At 48.7% G+C, this 23,723-nt stretch overlaps 1 protein-coding gene across 7 annotated transcripts in view; it reads right to left on the bottom strand.

Annotated features, from left to right (window-relative positions):
* PHF21A (PHD finger protein 21A) overlaps positions 1 to 23,723 on the bottom strand; it is a 126,211-nt gene that overhangs the window by 32,119 nt on the left and 70,369 nt on the right. For 4 of the 7 annotated variants that reach the window (XM_088461518.1, XM_088461522.1, XM_088461516.1 and 1 more), the window contains exons 5-11: positions 7,581 to 7,787; positions 3,268 to 3,519; positions 3,061 to 3,150; positions 2,372 to 2,656; positions 1,403 to 1,495; positions 1,256 to 1,307; positions 269 to 348 (exon numbers count right to left, since the gene is read on the bottom strand). In XM_088461518.1, coding sequence (XP_088317644.1) covers positions 269 to 348; positions 1,256 to 1,307; positions 1,403 to 1,495; positions 2,372 to 2,656; positions 3,061 to 3,150; positions 3,268 to 3,519; positions 7,581 to 7,787 — 1,059 coding nt within the window. The remainder of the gene's footprint in view (positions 1 to 268; positions 349 to 1,255; positions 1,308 to 1,402; positions 1,496 to 2,371; positions 2,657 to 3,060; positions 3,151 to 3,267; positions 3,520 to 7,580; positions 7,788 to 23,723) is intronic. The other 3 variants (XM_088461519.1, XM_088461517.1, XM_088461521.1) reach the window with 1 other exon arrangement.

The raw sequence follows: 23,723 nt of genomic DNA, 5'->3' as shown, positions 1-23,723 counted from the left end.
ACGCCTCCGCTTGTGTAGCCACCCGACCCGCCTCTCCTACAAAACGGTGCGAGCTGTCGATCACCATCGACAGCCGCCCCTTTTGTAGTGAGTCCCGGAGCAAAATAATTTCTCTCTCGCTCCGGGGCTTGTGCACGCGCAGTGCGGCCGCTGCGCGTGCGCAGAGCCCAACATCGACCCGCTTGCGAGCGGGTCTGAATGAGGCCCTCAGTGTATTCTTGTTCAGTGTCTGGGACAAACATCATAGTTCTATAAAGTGATTCCGCACCTCTGGTTCGAATACTGCCCCGCTGTACACAGGGTTGGCGGTTGTTCTTCTTTTCCTTTCTTGCCTTTTACTTTGAATTTCTGCAAAACAATACAGCGGCTTATTTAGGAGCAAAGGAGATTAAACATGCCATAGAACAGGAGTGCAAATAATTTATATTCATTTAGCCATCTTAAGATCAGGTCATGCACAACAGGTACAGAGAAGGTGAAACCGGAATGATCACCATGGGGACAGATGCCATGTTTGCACTCAGCCTCTATGGGCTGAGAGCCTGATCCAGACCCGTCGCTAGCGCTGTGCACTCACAAGCGGCCCGATTTGCGAACAGGCATGCGGACGCTTTGTTCTGCGCCTGCGCAAACTACTCTGTGCGATCGCAGGCCGCTCGCTCGCCCAGCAAAGACAGCCCAGTGAAATGAGTGACAGGAGAGGCCATGTGTGGGTAGTAACAGGGGCAGGACACTATTAACGGGGGTTGGAGATGCGAACGCAGGCGTGCCTGGGTGTTTCAAAGCCGTTTTTAAGGCGTGCATAATTAACAGGCAGCGTCATAGTACACGTCATATGCCTGTTTTTTACACTGAAGTCCTCACAGTGCTTGCGGCAGGGTAAGGCAACCATAAGCGCTGCGATCACTACCGATGGCGCCCGACGTACCAATGTTTTAATACACTTCCTGGAGATGACGTGCGCTAGAGGGTGTCTCTACATACGCTAAGGGGTGTCTGCATACACAGAGCGATCGATCGCACAGCTAAAGTGGGTGTGCTTATGCCTTGGCGAGCGATCGCTTCCCATGCCGTCACTTTGACAAATTTGCATACGCTGGATGCGAGCGATCGCATCTAGCGAGCGGGTCTGAATCAGGCCCTGAGTGCAAAAATAAAGCCAGGTTTTTCTGGCCCGGATAGCCCCATGTAGTACTGGCGATGAATCTGCTTGAATGTCCGATCCAAACTGCTTGAATGTCCGATCTGTGCATACCTTCTAAATGGTCGTGCGTTACCAATCCTAGTGACACCATGAAGGCGAGTTTCTACGGACGAGAGAAAAACATCCATTCAATACAGAGACTTCGGGGGAAAAACAACACCACACAATTCCTTCTATTTCACTTTCACTTGGTTCTACCTGTGGGTTTTCCTCTCGTTTTGGCTTTGGGGCAGGTGGTATTGTTGTACTGCTTTCAGTTGGTTTCTCGGTTTCCACCTGAGTTTTAATTGTCTGGGAAGAAAACGGATGAGACGTTATTCCGACTAACTGGGAACATGGAGCATACAAAAACAGGGAATGGGTACGATATACCGCCGTCGCATGGCCGGCGGTTCGATTCCCGTCAGCGGCAGCCCGACAGGAGCAGAGTGCGAAGCAGCGGAAGCCCGACAGCGCTGGAAATCCCGATCGTGGAAAGGTAAGTATGTACTAACCTAACCTTCCTTAGGGGTGCCTAACCCTAACTTCCCCCCCAAGTGCCTAACCCTAATCCCCCCTCTAAGTGCCTAACCCTAACCACCCCCTTCCCCGCTGCCTAAACCTAAGTCCCCCGGGGGGTGCCTAACCCCAAGTCCCCCCCGGGGGTGCCTAACCCTAACCCTCCCTCCCCCTAGCCTAGCCCTAACCCTTCCGGGGGGGTGCCTACCCCCAAGTCCCCCCCCGGGAGCCCTAAACCTAACCCTCCCCCCCCCCCGTGGCTGTCGCTACGATCATGATGCCGGGCGCCGGTCTCCCGGCGTCGGAGAAATGCGGGCGTCTACATCTAGACGCCCGGCATTTCACCCACCGGGATAAGACAGACGGGAAGACGGCTGCCGGTATTTAGGCAGTCGGCTTCCCGATTGCTTCCCCAAAAACAGTATCCCGGCAGGCACCATTCTGACATGAATCAGTAACTTGCCAGCACAGGCCATCTGATGGGTTACATCTGAAGGCTTTAGTGTGGGTACGACTAAAGCTCCAGCAGAAGATGTGCAGAGTATTTCTGCGACTTTAACACCATGGTGCACCCCTAGCATATGCCTAGTCTAACCAGTAATATCCTATACAGACAAGATCATACATGTACATTGTGCCTGGAGCTACGGCTCCTCGGGGGAGATGTACCTGCTTCTCCAGGTTTGGTTTTGGAAACTGCAGAGTCTGTGGAGCCGCCAGTCTTGTGCCCGGTGCAGCGATCACGATACTGGTGAGCTGTGCTGTGGGGAAGGCTTTGGAAATGGCCGTGGGTTGCCCATTTACAATGCGCACGGGATGTATAGAGTTCTGGGACGTGGACGTTAACTTTGTGGTTAGCATGACTGGCCGCTGGATGAGCTGAGGGGCTGCCAGCATGGGGGGAGGCGCTGGGGCAATGGGAATGTTGTTTTGTGCTGCTGGTTTTGGCCGCACCTGTGGAAAATTATAACATGGTTTAGAAATGATCCGATGAGTAATAATGTACAAAACCAACATGAGAATGAATAGTAGTTACTAGGCTTAATCAGGGACCAACCGTGGTTACAACAAACCGATGAAGATGGCTCCATATTTATTATATAAAAGGACTAAGGCTGGGTACACATTAGACAATACATTGTCCGATATATCGTTTTGAGGTGTATCAGAACGATATATTGGGCACATCATCTAATGTGTACCCACAATTGCGCGCTCCCGCGGGTCGCATGCGATATCATTTCATTGGCCGTGGTGCACAGCTAATCACACGATATCGTATGTATGCAGGGCTGGGCATTCTACACGTATGGCACTTCCATGCATATCAGGAGGAGAAGTCGCTCAGACATACTCACTTGTGGAAGAAATGTTGGACGAGGAGTAAGCCGCGGAGGTGGGATGAACTGGGGAACTTTGATAGGCTGAGAAGTTGTTGCCTGGACCTGCTATATAAAAATTAGACCTTACTACAGCGGGAAATACCTGACCAATGGCATTACCGGGCACACACGCAATTCGTTTGATCACACGCCACGACGGCAGAATATAGAATTGCCACTCACCAAAGTAACAGCATTTTTTGCCACTATCTGAAATGTCTCCGTTCCCTGACTGGTGACCTTGTTAGATGTCTGCAGGTTGACGGCGGCGCTTTGTAGGTCTGAACCAAGGACTGCTTTCTGGCTGTTTATGGCAGTCACCATGGCGATGGTTGGTCTTTGCCCCATTAGAGAAGTGGGCATGGACGCTGCTGCGGCCTTCAGCACGAGAGGTAGAGTCTTTGCCGTGATCATAGAGGCTGTGGCCACAGTCTTCTGAAGAAAATAAGAGGGAAGAGGTGGGGGAAACTGTAATAAGAACATAAATATCCTACATTTTGTCTTTCTTATTCTCTTTGGACATCATAAATTCTTGAATTTTGAATGAAGAACGCAACTAATCATCAAAAGGGATGTAGTGGAGATAACGGCGGTCGTGAGGTCGGTGCTCAGAATGCCACCAGTCAGAATTCCGACCACTGGCATTCAGATGGTATGTACTGGATTAGGGGGAGGGTTAGACACTAGGGAGGGGGGTGTTAGGGTTAGGCTGTGGGGATGGGGGGGGGGGGGGGGGAAGGAGGTTAGTTTTAGGCTGCGGGGGGTAGTGTACTTACCGGTAGGCGTCTGTATCCCAACCCAGGTGGGATGCCAGCGTCGGGATTCAGACCGCCAGCATCCCATACCCAACCCCATCAAACTTAAGACAAAGAAAGGGCAATCCATTCTCAGAAGGGGGAACACAGGGTAAAATCACTGAAGGCAATGACTGGCTGAGGATTTTGAAAATCCCACCAATGGAAACGCCCCCCCAAAAAAAAAAAATGTAAACAATGTGTTTGTCTTTTTGCTCTAAACCAATGGGTCTCAGCCCGCAAGCACTCATAACCAGGTCATGTTTTGATTATTTGGATATGGGATGAAGCTGTCAATCCCTTAAGCCTGAGGGAGGAATGTCTTCTGAGGCAAAGGCGGAGATGGACTGTCGTACACTAAGGGCCGTATTCAATTAGTGTCGAAAACTGACAATTTTTTTTGCCATTGGCGAAAACAGGTGTTTTTGAAAAATAATTAAAAAAAAAAAAAAAAAAAAAAAGGTGTCCATCCCAGACCAGGCGAAAAAAATGCAAAATCCCCATTTTTGGCTAAAAATGTGGGTATTTCTTTCAGATCCCTTTGGACACCCCCCTAATGATAAATTACAGTGGAAAAGAAAATAGTAAGTTGCGTACTTTGGCGAAAAACGACTGCGCAAATTTTGGGAAAAAAAGAAAAAAACACGTTGAAAAAAAAGACAGAAATCCATTTTTTTTCCAGGAAATTACCATTCCACGTAAATTGGGGGTACATTAAAATGGGTGCAAGTATATTTTCGTGTCGTAAAACCACAAATTTTAAAAACCGTTAAAAAACCGCCTGCTGCGACCACGTGCGATGTTTAAAACACTTGACGCATCCATACCGCCCATTGAAAAATCAGACCCAATGCATTAAAACAATTTTGAACAATTTTTTTTTTCCGCCCAAAATTGGCGCAAAGTACGCAACTTTAGAATTTTTCTTCTGGTAATTTATCAAAAGGTGGGGGGGTTTGGGGGGGATGTCCAAATGGTTCTGAAAGAAATCCCCACAGTTTTAGCCAAAAATAGGGATTTTGTTTTTTTTTCACCTGGTCTGGGATGGAGAAAAGTTTTCTCCAGTTTTTTTTCGTCTGCTGCCGTTTTCGCCTGTGGTGAAAAAAATATACGTTTTCGCATCTAATTGAATACGGCCCTAAGTCTGACTCCTCTTGCAAATATAGGAATGCAGATCTAAGATCATCTATTACAGGCCTGGCCAACCTGAGGCTCTCCAACTGTTGTGAAACTATAAGTCCCAGCATGCTTTACCAGCTGATCGGTGGGAGGGTATGCTGGGACTAGTTACACAACAGCTGGAGAGCCTCAGGTTGGCCAGGCCTGATTTGCTAACTTACAAATGGTTTTGGGAGGACCCTTTCCACGAGCTGAATGAGATGCATATCATTTACTGAGCCATAGTAGCCAATCCTCAGTGGCAACTCCCAATACGGTGCGGTTGCTGAAAGAGGTTTGTATATACAGATCTCGCCATTTACACTTTATACACTGCTGCGCAATATCCCCATGTAACCAGCTATTGTACAGTGCTGCCGGGATTACCTGTGCACTGCCAATGAAACAATAACATGTGACAACTAAAATCTATTTTAAGCAAACTTTTACCAAGCAAACGGCTCTGAAAATTATCCAGGGACTCTGGTCTCAGATCAATGCAATATTAACACGAATGTTTATGTATAGTAACACTGTCAGCCATCCAGCATCTGCTGGTGCACGGTGATGGCATGGCCTGTTCTGCTAGAACTTCCTTCATTTATTACAGGATCTTAAAATCTCAATGATGAAAACAGAAAGCATATTCTTGCCATCAATCATAGATATTAATGGGCTTATTTTGGCACATGCAGGATCAGTATTAGAGGCCTCCGATCACATGGCACGTGCTGGCTCTGATGAAGTCACTGGATGTCCTCTCAGGCATCACCTCATCTCATCATGTTGTATGTACAGTTCTAGGCAGGGGGCAATGCAGCTGCAGAACTCACATTACAATGGAAAGCCATGTTTAGTGACATAACAGTTTCATCTACCATACCCGGTACGTATACACACATCCCCAAATTACAGAACAAAACACCTCAATTCATTTGCTTTTAAAAAAAAAAAAAAAAAACCTACAAAAATAAAAAAAACTAACAGACAATCAAACTTATCTACTGGATAACAAGGGTTGGGTATGAGATCCCAGCGGTCGGGATGCCGCCGGTCAGAATACCAACAGCGGCATCCCGACAGCCAGAATCCTGACACCATCAGGTAAGTTCGCCAACGCTAACCCTTACCCCTAACCCTCCCTCCCCAGTGCCTGAACATAACATACCCCCTAGTGCCTAAACCAGGGATGGGGAACCTCAGGCCCGGGGGCCGTATAAGGCCAGCGGAATCATTTGGTGTGGCCCTCTGAGCGTTTTTCTGCTAGCCTCATATGGCTAGCAGGGTGCCTAGAATGTCACCCTGCAGCTAGAATCTATGTAGCAGTGCAGTCTGGAGCGTCCTTACAGCTCCCCGGAGCATCCTCAGGATGCTCCTGGCATTGCTGTAATCACCGGAAATTGTGGCCCTGCCCCCATGTGACGTCCCACGGAGGGGGCGTGGCCTGCACCAGGCCCACAAATAATGTTATATATATCAAAATGGCCCTCGGCAGAAAAAAGGTTCCCCACCCCCGGCCTAAACCTAAGCTCCCCCTTCTCGCTCCCTAAACCTAACCCTCCCCTCTTAGTTCCTAACCCTCCCCCTAGTGCCCAACCCCTAACCTAACCCTCCCCCTAACCCCAGATACTTGCTTTCGGGATTCCGACGCCAGTATTATGACTGCACGATGGGATGCTGACTATTTCCAGAATAACAATATTAAACAAGAAAAAACAAATGTCTGTAGCAAAGGTTGTTAGGGAGTAGTAGCTATATGTCCTTATGTTTACCTGACTATTTATAAATCTACTTAAATAAAAAATAAATAAAAAAATAAAATGGAGTTAATCCTTACAAAGTTTTTCTTGGTTACATCCAGTTTATATTCAGCAAGATACGTTGAATAACAATATATGTCCAATAAACGTGCGCATCTCAACTTCGTTATTGTGGCACCACAAAAATGGAAGGAGCTTCTGGTAATTCCAGTTTTGTTTTTTTTGTATAATGATGATTTGCAGCACCTATCCAAATGACACTGCCAAGCTGCCCGCAGCGTGGATGGCAGAGTCAGTGTGTGAAATATACTTGCATGGAACTGCGAAAAATAGGGCGGATGAGTCGCCCTAAAACCACATAGCAGCGTCTTATGCGGAGCAACCGAACTGACCGCTATAGTGTCACACGAGCCAGGCAGCGCTCACCCAGCCATTTAAAACCAATCTAACCGCAAATTATAAAATCACACTTGTATGTGCCAAAACATATGCAGGAGTCCATTCAGTCTATAAAACATAAAACTACTAAAACCACAGATTCATAGTATTACCAAAACAATAATCAAGTGTATGGTAAAACCATCACAATAGTCTGAAATTGGAGACAAGGGTCCAGATCCAAAATGCTACCATCAAACGCTGTATTACACATGAGACGGGCAAACTCATGGGTCAGGCAAGAAAAGCTCCCTCCGCGAGACTGCTGTAATTACAGACTATTTTACCCCTTTGTATCTTAGGTTGTCCTTGGCTCCTCTCACATACCCCTGTAGTCAGCCCTCACCTGTGCGCCGCTCAGGCCTGGAAGATGCGATGCCTGGGAAATCTGCTGCGGTTGGAGTTGGTGCAGCTGTATCTGGTGTGGCTGCGGCTGCACTTGTGGTGTTGGCGGTTTGCTTTCTAGCTGTAGCAGAGGCTGAATAAGGAGCTTGTTGTCTGGGAGTTCCTGCTTAACTATAAGATTCTTCCGAAGCTGTTCCACTACGAGTTTCTGTAAGACAAAGTGCAATTGTCACGTTACATGTGTAATATGAAGATTATTTTTTAAGTACACCTATTATAAGTCGGCATTATAGGGTTAAACAATCGGGGGGGGGGGGGGGGGTAATCGTAGTAATTAAATTACAATGAAACATGCCATTAACTTCAAACCTTTGATTTAAAATTAACGAGAGACACAGACAGCTATGCAATTGTGGACGAAGTTAGCAAAGAGTTGTCAGAACGCTATCAGAATGGCTGTGCGTAACAAACCGTGCTCATTTTGCTTATCACCCCTATACCAGTGCTGCGCAGGTATATGAGCAATGTTGCTGTACGGTAATTGTCAGTCATTTGCGTAGCTGTAATAATTCAGTTTCTCCTCCTTTGTGACTTACATCAAATCAGAGTCCGGGTACATCATAGCACACGTGACCGCTCGAATCCTATTTTTCATTTAGTTACATTAGGCAAAGTGCACCCAACTCCACCCCCTTTATCCCACTTCAAAAATTCTCACTCCGCAAGATTAAATGACATTTTCCCACTGCTCTGCAAAGCGCAAGTATACTGGTAATTAGCACCGATTGCCCTCACTCAGACCAACTCTACCCATAAGCCAGTGCAAAGCGCACTCAGCCACCATGCTCTGCAGACCAATGTGCTTTGATGGAAATCCAGGCATAACAGGTTTTTGCTCTGCATCTGTGTGTGTAGGGGACACTTAAATGTGACGGTATTCTGCAGCCTATTTCTATACTCCACACTATAGTATACGCTATTTTCTGGTTACAACGTCCTCTGATCAGGACCACACTCTGCCTGCAAAAGTCTGGCCTGCACTGAGGAACAGCTTCCAGGACATAAAGCCAATCAGAGCCATCAGAGGAGATTGTCAGAGTTCTATAACCAGCTGTGCAGAGCATCATCCGGCCTTTTATATTTCACAATGAGCAGCAGTGACTGCAGCTGATGGAAAAGCAGAGATGCACACTGGAAAAACAGGCAGGATAAATGGCAGTCTGGCAATAAGAGTAACGGCAAAGGAGCCAGCCAGCTGTCATTAGCCAACAGGCAACCTATGCAGAAGTCATACTGTAGTGCGGATAAGAACACCTATTCTTTTAGCAGACTTGATTGGTTTTTACAGCCTTGCCGAGATCCGGCAAACAATGCAAGCCCTTATTCAGGCCGAAGCGGCTCGGCAGAAGGGAACAGTAGGACGCAGGCTTCTGCAAGAATGATACAGCCAGATGGTTCTAACAAGAGGGGAAGTCCAATCACGAGAGGAATTGTAATAGTAGGAGTTATTTAGTTGCGCCACGCCACCCTCGTGCTGCTGGGAGAAAACACAAACCCTCCTAGCGAGAACATATATGCTTGTAAATATCCTTCAGTACCAGAGCGACAAACCAATCTTGCATCCTAGAGTATGCAGCAGAGATAATGAACGCAAGTCCGTCTGTAGGATCTCCATGCTTCCATGTTTACAGAGTGTCACCACCCGGCTCCTGCCTACAGCAGTATGTAGAATGTAAAGACCCCCAAAGCGATCATTATGGGGCATATGTATCAAAGCTTGATGTGAGATAAAATTATGAAATACATATCACCAACCACTCAGCTCCACGCTATCATTTCTTAAACACAGCGTGCAAAATGTAAGTTAGAAGCTGATTGGTTGGTGATCTATATCTCAAAATTTTATCTCACATCAAGCTTTGATACATATGCTCCAAAGACTCTGCAATCATCCCACCCAGAGCATCGAGTGCCAAACACATGGGAAACGTCCAAAAACATATACCTCTCCTTTGGGTCCTGTAACGGTGTCAGAACTCGTGTATCGTACACATACCTAGAACCCCTCTATCTGAAAGTAGCAGCAGCTTGGTGTCAGAACTAGTGTATCGTACACATACCTAGAACCCCTCTAACTGAAAGTAGCAGCAGCCTGGGCAAGGGTTGCATAAAATTGGGATTTAAAAAAAATAAATAAATAATCAAAAACAGATTTATTTGACTTAAATATTATTTTATAAAAAAAAATGTTTTGAATAAACATTTAAAAAATTTAAACCGTTTACTTTAAAAAAAAAATTACTAAAAAATCCTATTTAAATCTAAAAAATCTGATTTAAATTAAATAAATCAGTTTATTTTTTTATTTATTTTTTTAAATAGAATTTTTATGCAACCCTGTCACTGCCAGCAACATACATGTCACTAATGTGAGAACTGTCCAGGCTTTCGATGTGTTTCCGTGTAAAAAAAAACGCAAAGAAGTGCAATAAGTAACCTTCCGTAGCACTACCACAAAGTAATAAAAATACCTATGGTTATGGTAACACTACAAGCAATCATCTCATAGTGGCAGGGCCTTGTGTGAAATGCAAACACACGTCATTTCTCAATGCTAGAGCGCCTATCCATGTGACAATCATGGGGACGAGCAATACACCTCGTTGAGTGGGAAGGGGTTACCGTTCTTGTGCCAGAAAGATTTAGCACTACAGTATAAGTGGCAGATGTACACGTTTGCATTTGATTTTTAAACACATGCTTAACAGTATTCCAATGAGCAGACCACTTGCTATTCACTACGTAGGTTTACCGGAGTGGGGTGGTTAAACAGTTCATCTTGCCGTATAATTATGCTCCATTAACCTTCCGCATGAGAGAGGCTCAAACAACTGCAACTGGCTGCCTTTGATAAGGCTTTCTGGAGTCTGCAAATCCAACGCACATGACAACGGGAGCAGTTTCTTACTGCAGAGAGGAGCATAAACCCAATACAGCTTCTGTTACCCAACCAAGACGTTCTCAGCTCAATTATACAGCGACACAAGAGAGGAGGAGGAATCCATGAAGTGCACAATCGGGTAGATAAAAGGACTTGGACGTTACTCTGCCAGCTAGTCATTCACTGCATTATACGTCACGTCTAATACACTTTGCCTTTTCATTACACCGTTGCCTCCAGTGAAAAGGCATTTTTATTGCTGACAGACAACACAGTGTGACAAAACAATTAAATGATAGGATCCCGAGCTCAATGTGGCTTTATCAGAGTGCCTGATTATCTGGCGGCCCGCATAGTTTACCTACCAAACGCGAGCCTCCCCCACAGCCAGTAAATGGAAAGCTGCAGCAGTACCACAATACAAGTGATTGGTTGCAGGGCCTAATATGCAGTTAGCTACTTCCCAGGAGTTTGATCTTTGTACTACTGCTACTGTATACAGTGGACAAGCGTTACTCCCTGTCATTACTTTCTCACCATCTGTGAAAATCAAATTAACCGACGAATGGCCAAACAGCACTTCCCATTTGCTTACCACATAATAAACCAAACAACCTCTTATTCCAAATCAGTGACATTAAGGGCTTCACGCCTATCGGCTGTTGATGGGCCTTTCGTTCACGCTGAAACACACATTCAAAACAGGATGGGCCTGTTCCAAACTCCGCTCTATAAAATGCCACGTTTAGAGTTTTAAATTGTAGCACAACCGGTTTTTATGAAAGCACGCTATCAGTAATATAGCTTGTTTGGGTAACAGAGCATTAAAACAAGAGATATGGTAAGAACTTACATTTGTTATCTCTGTTTCTACGAAGTCCATAGGGTCCACAGGGTTGACCTTGGGGTATAGGTTGGGAACCAAATCCGGGCACCACGCAGTTAAAGCTTTTAGCTCCCAGGATGCACTTGGGTCCACTCTCCCTATAACCCCGCCCCCCAGCCAGAGGCACCTCAGATTGTAAGTAGCCAAAGGCCGGAGGAGGAGAGAAAAAGAGAGAGAAAACTGGAACACTCTAGAACCATACTCACAGAAAAGGAGACGGGAAACCGGTGACCAGTAACACAGCCCATATGAAGCCAGGTGCGTCAGGGCGGGCGCCCTGTGGACCCTATGGACTTCGTAGAAACAGAGATAACAAAGGTAAGTTCTTACCATATCTCTTGTTTTCTACTTCAGGGTCCATAGGGGGTCCACAGGGTTGACCTTGGGGATGTCCCAAAGCAGTTCAACCAAGGGTGGGGACGCTCCTGTGCTGAGAGGAGAATCCGTCGCCAAAAAGGAAGCATCCTGAGAGGCAAAAGAAACCAATGCCTAGAACCTTAAAAAGGTATGGACAGAAGACCACGTGGACACCTAGTAAGGCAAAACAGCCGAGGTGCCACGACGAGCCGCCACGACGAGCCGCCCACGAGGGTTACACGGCCCGAGAAAAAAACAAGCCTCAACGACAGAAATGCCCACCCATGGGTAGGCCCCTGAGGAAGACATACGAGGCCATCCAGTCAACATTTCATTATAGGCCGGCCATCGTTTCCTGTTAAAACCAGAAACCGCAGACCACCAATAAGGAGTCCGATTACCATAAGGAACTTGAACGGATCACATAAAGCCAAAGAGGCCGGACCACAGTCCATGAGGCCACACCAGCCGAGAGGACTGGGAACTGAATGGCCATACCATAAGTTCCAGAATAATATGGAACCTAAAAACCACTTTAAGAAGAAACACAGGGCGAGAGCAACTCACACCCTGACATGATGCCCTCCAGAAGAGGGAGCCACATGAGAACGCTCCCAATTCAGACACTCTCCTGGTTGATTTAAACACCCTGAGAGAGAGAGAGAGAGAGAGAGCTTAAACAATAGACCATGTAATGGCTATCACAACCAGCGGTTCCATTGACTGTCCCCGGAGGGAACAAAGAACCACTACTAACTCCCCAGGAGTCCCTAGGGAGGACAAGTGGAGACATAATCCAGAAAACACTCCAAAGGATGAACTGGATACCAGAGCGGAGCAATTCCATATCTTAACCATACCGACAGTGTAGAGATCCGCACTGTCAGGAAGGCCAGGCCAAGGGTGAAACCCAAGCCAGCTGGAAGGAATGCCAGAATATCTGGAAATCCTGGACACCGGAGGATCGTATCGACAGGTACGATACCATAAGAATTATGTATGCCACAGTCCGTGGCAGATCCCAGCAAAGTCTGGCCTATCTGCTCTAAACATCTCAATGAAGACAGAGCCAGGGAAGCCCGAGGACCACAGTAGGGGCGCAGTTAAAGACAAGCGATCCAGATCCAGGGAAAAACAAGGACCCTGAGACAACAGGTCCAGATAGTGAAGCAGTAGGAACGGAGCATCGATGAGGAGACTCCGAAAATCTTAGTACCAGTGATGTCTGGGACGACCTGGAGCCCCCAGAAGGAAAGCCCCTCCGTCTCGAATTAAACTTCCGAAGACCTCGAGGAAGAAGGGAGACCGGAGGACACAGGTACACAAAGTGGAAGGACCACTTCACTGACAAAGAGTCACTGAAGGTAGCTTCAGTACTCCTAGAGCTGGACTGTAACACCGGTAATGTGTGATCGAGTCAGAAGGCCATGGGGATCAATCCCCTCAGGGAGGCCCCCTCTGCTCACCAGGAGTTGAAACCTCTCTTGGAGAAGAGACTAGTCCCCGGGATGCACGCTGTGACGGCTGAGGAAGCCCGCTTCCCAATGGAGAGCTCCGGGAATAAACACCGCAGAGTTGGCCAGGAGAAGACCCTTGGACTATGTCAGAATGGGTGACATTCCTAACATTGCCACCCAACTACCAGTGTTGCCTAGATGGAAGCCACTGTTGTGACACTGTCGGACTGAACCTATTCAGGTTTACCGTGACAAATGGGTTAGGCCAGAGTGAAAGTCCAAGACAGCTTAAAGTATCAACAAGTTAAGTGGCAGGGCAGAAGCGACAGACGTCCAACTGCCCCGAAACGAATGCGGACCAGACACTGTCTTTAGCAAAGAACACCCTGGACGAGATGGCCATAGCCACCCGGACAGAGACCAACTCGCCTCCGGAGAAAGTATCATCGTTCGAACAGCGATCCGATGGAAAAAACTCGATCCATCTGGAGGGGAGTCAATTATGGCAAGGCCTGGAATGGAACTGAGCACATTCCACCCTACCAAAAGGTAGACACTCTGGTAGACCGCGCATCACAAAGAGTAATGACATATGTCGACTGCGTAGATATCCGCACACTCGAAGTTGAAGAGTGGAGATCTTGTCTTACGCCAGAAAAATTCTCAGATTCTGAGAATCCAGCAGTGCTCCCAGATGAAGAAAACCCTGTGAGGGATGCAGGGAGGACTTTTTCTCCGTTGACTAATTATCTGTGCCGAGAAGAAGCCCCGGTTATCCTGACCTGGCGGTAAAGTACCTTGGTGATCCTGCTAAAAGCAGGAGACCGTCCAGAGAAAGGAGCATTCGGATACACTGAACAGGTGAACTGTCAGAAAATCCATAAAGCTGGTAAACCCCGGTGGAGTTGAGGACAGCCCCAAAAGGCAGAGCCCGAAACTTACAAGTGTTGCTGTGGCACAGCAAACCTGAACCCATGCTGATGAGAGGGCTCTGTATGTACCCGTAGGTACGTATCCTGAATACTCGGATATACCATAAAATCCCCAGGTTCCAAACATCGGATGATGGAGCATGGATGATTCCACCTGAGTCAAGGCACCGTTGGAATCTGATTCAGGGATTTGAGACAGAGTATAGGCAAAGGAGGACCAGTCGGTCACCGCCCCAAAAAGAAAGTAGAACAACCAGTCCCTCACTGAGATAGTGAGGTTGGCCGAAATAGCTCTGCTTACCACAAAGACTGTATAGCTTTCTGGGATTGTAAGGCCCTGATCAGGTCTGAAGAAGGGCCCGTGTAACAATGCCTGTGAGGAGGCTGCATGAGCAATGAGAGGCCGTTGAGAATCAGTACCTCACTCTGGAAATTCCCCAGATGTAGACCTGTCCCGTCAGGCTGAGGGTATATCCTCAGGTGTAGAAACAGGGTCGTCCGGAAGTCCAGGACTGCTCGGTACTGGATATGGTGGCCCCCATGGAGGCCGACAGCCTAGGAAAAAACAGGCCTTTAGGCTGACCCTGAGGACAAAAAGACTTAACAGAGTTAGTCCGAATGTAGTGGGAGTAGCTAAAGACGGTATCTCCCCATTAGTGATACTGCCAATGATGCAACGATCTTGTCAAGGTCAGGACCAAACAAGAACTTCCCCATGGAAGGAGTGTGCACCTCTGCTTTCCCATAACGCAGCCATAGGGTACTGCGGCGGATACAGACGCCGCCGAAACCCTGAAAGTTAGAAGACCGGCATCCCATGAGGTAATCCCACATATGACCACTGCATATTTTGTGAGCGGCAAAAAGATATTTGAACCTCAGACGTGTTGGAGGGGAAAAACGTCACAAAAGCATCACCATGCGATGGCCATGGTAGGACGGGCAACAGGCCCTGAAAACGAGTACATTGATTTCAGGCAAAGTTACCACCTACGGATCCGTAAAATCCATCCAGGCCGGGATGGGAGGCGTATTAATGCCTGTAACCCGATGATTAACATACAAATACATCCCAGAAGGGGATTTCCATAACTTGTGAGGACCCTCAGGGAATGGGAAACAGGAGGCCTTTGTGACTCCTCGTATCTGGGGACAGCCAGACTCCCACTATGAGATCCACCCTTGGGCAGAAAACGGGAGATGTATGATACAGGTGCAGGATCGACATTCTCTATATCCAGAATGAACCTGGCTACCAGCCCCAAAGCAGGGATAATAATACTTGAAATCGGCTCCCCCCATGTGAGAGGGAAAGAGCCGAATATACCATCCAGTTCACGGCAGAGCCACTGGTCAGTAACCACAGGGCGTATATCACGCCAATTAGTATTTCGTATAAAACGACATCCACCAGGGTGGCCGTTGTGGTAATCCCTGCAAGGGGAATGACAGACCGATGTGGTATCGGAGGTAATTCATGTACTGTGAAAAACCCCGGCGGGGAGCGACAGTCTGTTGCACAGGGGTAAATTGCAAGAAATTGCGAGATACCCCGAGTTCAAAAGGGCAGTATGGTGAAGTAACTCCAAGCGAGTGACGACAATGGGGCCCGCCCGGCGATCCTCAAAGGAGAGGATCCTGAGAAACAACGCCCTTTAAGGGGGTCGTGCAAGGGGCCCCGCACCAGATGGTGCCGCATACATAAACCTTTCTGAGTTAAAATCCTCCGCACTAATTCCTGCAGGCTATGACTTGCAGGATAGCAATAATGGGTGCAGTATCGTGTGCAATCTCCTGGTCAGATATATCTGACTATCTTGACGGAAATATTAAGCAGCGCCATACCGGTCCTGACTGACGCTAAGATTAGCTGCAGGGACCCATTATCAGCGTATGCAACTCACAGTTCCATCTAAAATATGGCAACGTGCAGCACGCAACAGTATGTGACAAACCTCACAGATATTAACAAATATATATATGTGAGGTCTCAGAACCACCCCAGGTACACCTGTATTAGGGCAGATAAAGAAAAGGGATAGATATACACTGACAGGTGAGAGAAAAAGCAGACAGTCAGCACTAGCATAAGTCACATACAATGCAGAAAAATATATATATACATACATAAGCATGACATATAATATACTGCACAATGTCGCTACATTCAACTGCCCAGATTCAGTGTCTGGGAAGGCTATAGCGCTGTGTACACTCACCCAAAATGGCCAGGTACGCAGGGGGACTGGGCTCACTGACATCCTAAGAGTTCTGCAGCACCAGAGAGAAAATGGCCACTGGAGACCTCAGAAGAAGCGTGGCCCGCGGAGGAAGCAGCTCAGCGACGCCAGACTGTATTATTGAAAGGCGCGCTGAGCTGAGGGGAGGAGCCGCTAGACAGGGAAGGCTTCCTCCCCTGGCTAGCAATTGACCCCCCGGGATGCCGGCTCCCGCTGCCGCTATAATCCCTGGTGGGCTGTGGACACGCGGGGTATGCCTCCATGGAGGGGGAGCCCGCCGCCACCGCTAGCGCCTCCGGTCTGTCCCCAGAGACCGGAGGCATAAGGCTGCATATTCACACGTGGATCACCGCAAGCGGTGACCACGCGACTTACCTGTCCCCGTCGATCCGGCAGCAGCCCAGGGATTCCTCCAGAGCCCGGCTAGTACAGACTCTGGGGTCCCGCTGCGATCCCCAGATCTGTACTGGCGTCGCAGCGCCGGCGGGGTGTAGGAGCGGCAGCTCAGACGTCCATTGGACAGTCTGATGCTGCCGCTCTGAAGAGTAGTAAAAAATAATAAAACAAAACTCTTTTAAGCTTAGGGGCTGCTAAGCAGCCCCCCTGCAGTAACGGTGACCCAACTCCGGCCGGGCACCAACTTAAACTGAGGTGCCTCTGGCTGGGGGGCGGGGTTATAGGGAGAGTGGACCCAAGTGCATCCTGGGAGCTAAAAGCTTTAACTGCGTGGTGCCCGGATTTGGTTCCCAACCTATACCCCAAGGTCAACCCTGTGGACCCCCTATGGACCCATAAGTAGAAAAGGCGTTTAAAAAAAAAAATAAAAAAAAATTCTAATACACAATTAAACGTGCATTCATGTTCATGCTTTTTAACCCAATGTCGCAGCTTGTGTATAAATGATCTCTACATTTTCACTGTGGAAAATGAGAAGTGCAGGCCACTCTTATATGTTACAGATAGGGGCATTCACTTTCCCTGGCCGAGTGATAATAAAAACTGGCTCACTGCGTGCTCTCCATATGCAACCTTAGGCTGTGCAAAACGCTGCAGCTTCCTCCGCACTGCATGCAGCCGGGACGTACAAGTCTCCGGGACGTGGTAGTGAGGACATTACACATGACCTTACAAGAGACTATCAGGCACAACTCTCCAGCTGTCTGTCAATCACATCTCCATTCTCCTCTCCCTTCCTGCACACTACTAGCAGCACGTACAATAGGGAAGAGTATGTCAGACACCAGTTCCTATGGAAACACAGAAGGGTCACTCAACAAAGACAATCATCAATGGTAAAGCGTTCCTAAACCAATGATCAATTCCCTTTCGTAAACTACAATAGCAGCCACACTAGTACCAGCAAGGAGGCAAACACAGAGCTGCCAACAGGAGCATGAAAACAGCACACGACAGAGAGCCGCGACATATCCTGCCTCCATGCCCAACCTTACCCCAATTAAATTGGCAGATTCCAAGAAGTCGCACGAAAAGATGCTCGGCGCTACCAAGTCACTCACACGTTATGTGTAACGCGACTTGTAGCGCACGGAGGATAGATGTATGTGGATACATCTGTAAAAGACGTGTTTCTGCAAATCAGCTTTTCATACCACTCATCTGTATGTGTCTATGTCTACATCTAGTAACCCGCATGTCCTGCACGGGCAGGAGTCTCACAGGCTCCCCAACATACCCAGTTCTGAGCCCACGGGCACAGCTACAGCCGCCCCTTGCATGACTGGGCTCAGGTATTATACCACTGGGAAGGGCAATGGTTGTCCTGGCTGACATTATTATGTAGAGGGCTGCACCAACCTAAGAGTCTATTGCAGGGGTGGGAAATAAGCAGGCCTCCACAGCTGCTGTTGAACTACACATCCCAGCATGCCCTGCAACAGTTTCATTGACCAAATAGATGCCCTGTCCAGTGGCGTAACTGGGGGGGTGCTTTGGTCGGGCAGGGCGCGTGCCCTGGGCGCCGTGGGACCGGCGCGCGCGGGGGGGGGGGGGCGCGCGCCGCCGGCCACGGTCCGGCCCGCCCTAGTTAGCCACAAGTGTAGCGCCGACCGCAGTGATTGCGGTCGGCGCTACACATTTACACAGGACCGGCGCTAGGCTTCCCTGCGCCGGTCCTGTGCTGCACACCTGAGCCCGTTCCCTCCCCCTGGGCGCTTGCCCAATAGCGCCAGGAGGCGGGCTCAGGCTGTGCATAACACACGCATCGCCGCCAGCGCTGGCGGCGATGCGTGTTTTAAACAGCAGCCAATGAGAGTCAGATAGACTCTCATTGACTGCAGCAGCACCCACTGCAAGAGCCTGACGGAAGTCAGGCTCCTGCAGTGGGTAATGGGACTGACGTCATGACGTCTGTCCCATAATGCTGAGCGCGCCAGCCCGGGGGGACTGGCGGGCGGCGGCGGGAGCGGCGTCGCGGACCGGAGCAGCAGCGTGGATTCAGGTAAGTATGTTTTTATATATATATATATATATATATATATATATATTTTTTTTTTTAACCTATCTGCAGAACGGGGAAGGGGGGTGGCTACTACTGGGAGGACCTCTACTGGGGGTGGGGGCACCATTATTGGGAGGACCTCTACTGGAGGGGGGGGGGCTACTACTGGGGGCACTTAATCGGGAGGGGGAACCTCTACTGGGGACTACTACTTGGGGGGGAACTACCACTGGGGGCATTATAAAAGGGGCCTACTAGTAGAGGCACTGCACTCGGGGGACCACTACTGGGGGCAATAATAGGAAGGGCCACTACAGGGGGCACTGGATAGGGGGGTTCACTACTGGGTGCCTGCGTAAGGGGACCACTACTGGGAAACCTGCATTGGGGGGGGGGGGGGGGGACACTACTGCGGTACCATATAAAGGGCACTGCATAAGGGGATACCGCTACTGGGCACACTGCATTGTGGGGACTGCAACTGGGGGCACTGCATAAGGGGGAACACTACACGGGGCACTGCATTTGGGAGGACCACTACTGGGGATACTGCATAAGGGGCACTACTATGGGCCTGCATAAAAGGGACCACAACTGCATACTGGGGGTACTGTATAAGGGGTACTACTGGGGTTAAGGTGCATATGGATAGGAATGTTCAGTGTGAAAATAAAGGAGTGTGTCATGTTGACACGCCCCATTTTTAAGTGACCACGCCCAAGGCGCACGCACATTGGGGGGGGGGGGGGGGGGGGGGGCTCCCTTTTCAAATTTGCCCTGGGCTCCAAATACCCTAGTTACGCCACTGGCCCTGTCACAGTTTATCTATTTGGTCAATGAAACTGTTGCAGGGCATGCTGGGATGTGTAGTTCTACAGCAGCTGGAGGGCTGCTTATTGTCAACCATGGTCTGTAGGGTCGTACGATTGTGACAATAGGCTACAAACACCCGGGATAATTTGTTACATTCCCTAATCAGGAAGGACAGAAAAGAGACAGTGGATTATGTTCATAATTACAATAAGATGATACAGAAGCCCCTTTAAAATAACAATCATTTCTATGCTTATAAATGCAATGCATACTGAATGGATTATTACAATGAATTGTTTGGGGACAGTAATCCCATATTTTCTAAGAGACAGGCAAGTTCTAGTCAGGACTGGACGTGTCCATATTTGATATGACCAGTACAGAACAAGGGGGAGGAAAGGGGTGGTCGGACTAGGAATACCCTTCCTACATACAGTGTATACAAAACAAATGGATTATGTCCAGCAGAAATACAGAATTACTTGTCAGCATTTCATCATCTGCCAGGTTTGCTGCAGGTCAGGAATCAGTAGAGTGCAATACACAAACAAGGAATATAGACACAAGCCCCCCAGCTGGCAGCACAACAGCAGAGAGCTGTAATAGGCTATATACCCTGTACACATGCTACGGCTGATTACTGAAGACCTATATGAGGGGGTCAGTGGGAAACCAGCCCCCTGTGGCCCATTCCTCCAGCCTCACACTTAGTTTACGTATTTCACATACAAACATTGGCAGGGAGTTTGCAGAATACAGTAGCTGCAGACAGTGGTCGGTGAAGACTTGAAAGGCACAACACAATTATTTAGCAGTTACAAAATTGCTTATGGTCCACAATTTCCAGGAGAAGCCCCAGGTTTCCAAGTTCATGTTTGCCTCTGGAAATGTCATTGCTTTCTAAATTGTTCTTACTGCATATTGGATCCAATTATTACTGACAAGTCTTATTTAGTTCTGGGTACACACTATGGGGTCAGTCTATCAATGAATATCATTCCAATGCGGATCAGAACGATATATAATACAGATCGCATAGAGGGCCAGATTCAGAGGCGCTCGCAAATAGCGAGCGTTCGCTCCGAATCAGGGCGGGCGTTTTTTTTTTTTTATTACCCCCCACAGCTTTTGCGAGCGGCCAGGTGATGGTCGCGACCATCGGGCTTGCGACGAGACCCTTGTGGTAGGATCTCGTTCCCGCAAGCCCCAGTGAGCTTCCTGCTCTAATAGAGCAGGAAGCTCACTACTGACATCACGAGTGATGTCAGTAGGGCCACCCACAAACGGCACGCTTTCCTTCGGGGACACCTCCGTTTGTCCAGCCACCCCGCCTGCCCGCCTCCAAAACGGGGCGAGCTGTCAATCACAATCGACAGCCGCCCCGTTTTGGTGCGATACCAGTAGGAACGCCTCCATTTGTCCAGCCACCCCCCCCCCCCACATAACAGGGCGAGCTGTCGATCAACATCGACAGCCGCCCCGTTTGTAGTGAGCCCCGGAGCCAGAGAATTTCTCCCTCGCTACAGGGCTTGCGTGCGGTGCGTGCGCAGTGCCCCACCATCGACCTGCTTGCGAGCGGGTCTGAATCAGGCCCAGTGTGTACGCCCTATCGCGTGTGCCGGCGAGTCATTCATTGCATCGTCCCATCTGCTGTGCTGCACAGCAAATAGGACAAGGTGATGAACACCACCATATACTGCTAATTGTAGCATGGGACTATACATTGAGTCGCCGTACACAGCATTGAACACTGTACGGCACAGCACGATGTATTGCGACATCGCACAGTCCCATCGGCTCGGAACACAATTGCACAGTGTGTACACAGAGCAACAAAGCAGATTCTGCCCATCATTTTATAGACTGCACTAGACGAATGCTAGCTAGAAGGCTGATTGGTTGCTATGAGCAACTTCTCAAATTGTACTCTTTGGAAGGTTTCATACACCTAACCCCATAAAATGCTAAGATTGAGATAATAATGTTTAGTTAATAAGTCTGGATGGGAATTGCGGTGACATCAAACTCTGCCTCCTCTCCCCAGCTGCACAGTGTCCCTGGAAATTGCTTTGTGATGCTGCAACTAAGAAAGTATACATCCCAGAGAGCCGACTGTCACTTTAGATGGAAGAAGTCGACCTTCCGAATGCGCTCGTGTGATCACATTAAAAATACCTTTCGGGGAAAGTAAAAAAAAAATAAAAGTTAGCTTGGGCAAAATGGCATAGAAAGCGACATAAGTGCACCTGATGAAGCGTTCACCGCTGGGCCCCCAGAAGCACAGAATAATCAGGGAACACAAAGCTCCGCAAAATCTTTTTGTTAAGCCAATAATGTATCCTTCCGGATGCTTGGCTGGATCTGGAGATACGGTTTGACTACAAGAGCTTCATTTGTAGTGAACAAGCAGCGGAAAAACAGCACAGAGCACACTATAAAAGGACAAAATAATCAGACTAGAACACCATGAATATGTGCAAGTTTAGGACAAATAGAAAACAGACATTAGATATGTTAAGTGCCCATCAGCCACAAAATGTAGTCATGCAACCGGCTGATCAGCGTCACATCATGCGTCATATGAGGGAGACATGAGGACTATGGGGCTGAGTCAGACCCGCTCGCAAGCAGGTCGATGTTTACCCCCCAGCGCATGTGCAGCCTCCGGCGTGTGCATGTGCGAGACGCGGCCAGCGACGGGCGCTTCGTCGGAACTGGTATCGCACCAAAACGGGGCGGCTGTCGATTGTGATTGACAGCTCGCCCCGTTTTGGAGGCGGGCAGGCGGGGTGGCTGGACAAACGGAGGCGTCCCCGAGGGACCGCCTTCCGTTTGTGGGCGGCCCTACTGACATCACTAGTGATTTCAGTAAGTGGACTTCCTGCTCTATTAGAGCAGGAAGTCCACTGGGGCTTGCGATGGACGAGACCCTACCCACAAGGGTCTCGTCGCAAGCCCGATGGTCGCAACCATCACCTGGCCGCTCGCAAAAGCTGAGGGTGGTCACCCAGAGCTTAGCGAGCGGCCAGCTCAAAGAAAAAGAAAATGCCGCCCTGATTCGGAGCGAAGCGCTCTGTATCAGGGCCTATATACAAAAGCATTAGGTATATTGTGCATATATAAACACTGGTAAGGCAGGCTGCACTCCACGGGCTATTATCACTGCATGTGCTGCCCTCTACAGGTATGCAAAGGTACTTAGGGCCTGATTCAAAGATGGAGACACATACGTACGAACATCTAGCGATTGTTCACTATTGCATTGCGCATGAGCAGCACTATGCTTCCGCATTGATCGCACTGCAATTATGGATGCATATAGGAATCCATTGCAGAGTGAGTGACATGTTGTCAGCCATTGGGGGGTGGTGATGGGGAGTGGTCAGAAAAACGCAGGCGTGCCTGTCCATTACGTGGGCGTGCATAAAATTAGTCACTGCGGTTGCATACGCATCTCTAAGTGTCAGAAGAGCTCCTATGGCTGCGGCAGGTAAGACTTGGCGCAAGGGTAAGATGGCCGGCGTCGATGTTACCGATATTTATGCTGGTATGCGTGGTCGCACACAGGTAAGAAAGCAGCAGTGGGCGTCTTTATGAGCGGGTGATCTTTGCTAACATTATTAGTATAACTTCGCATCTGCAATCTTATTAGCGCCCATCTCTGAATCGGGCCCTTAGTGGCGGTTATCACTACAACTCTACTATGCCGATTAGGAAATCAGGCCGATTTAGCCGTGTAAAACAGCTAAACCCGCCAAAGTCCTAGTTCGGGCGCCCAAAACCAGGACTTCTCGCACATTTGTGCTCGCCTCCTCGGGAGGGGGTGAGCAGAAATGCCGGCAGCTATCGCCCACAACCATAGCAGCAATTGAATTGCCCCCGTCGGGCGCCCGGCACAGACAGCCGCTGGCGCTAACATTTGAATCGCCCCCTCACCCCTCCATGCTCCTTCCTCGCTGGTTGTGATTCAATTCAGCGCGATGCTGAATAGCCCCAGGAGGGAGCTCCTGGGGCTATTTAATTTAGCTGTTAATTTAGAGAATGGCGGTTCTCGTGACTT

This window comes from Taudactylus pleione, unplaced genomic scaffold (assembly GCF_031769625.1).
Source record: "Taudactylus pleione unplaced genomic scaffold, aTauple2 ptg001060l, whole genome shotgun sequence".
NCBI lineage: Eukaryota > Metazoa > Chordata > Amphibia > Anura > Myobatrachidae > Taudactylus > Taudactylus pleione.
The sequence above is the reverse complement of the archived record's forward strand: the minus strand, read 5'-3'. Positions and strand labels throughout refer to the sequence as shown.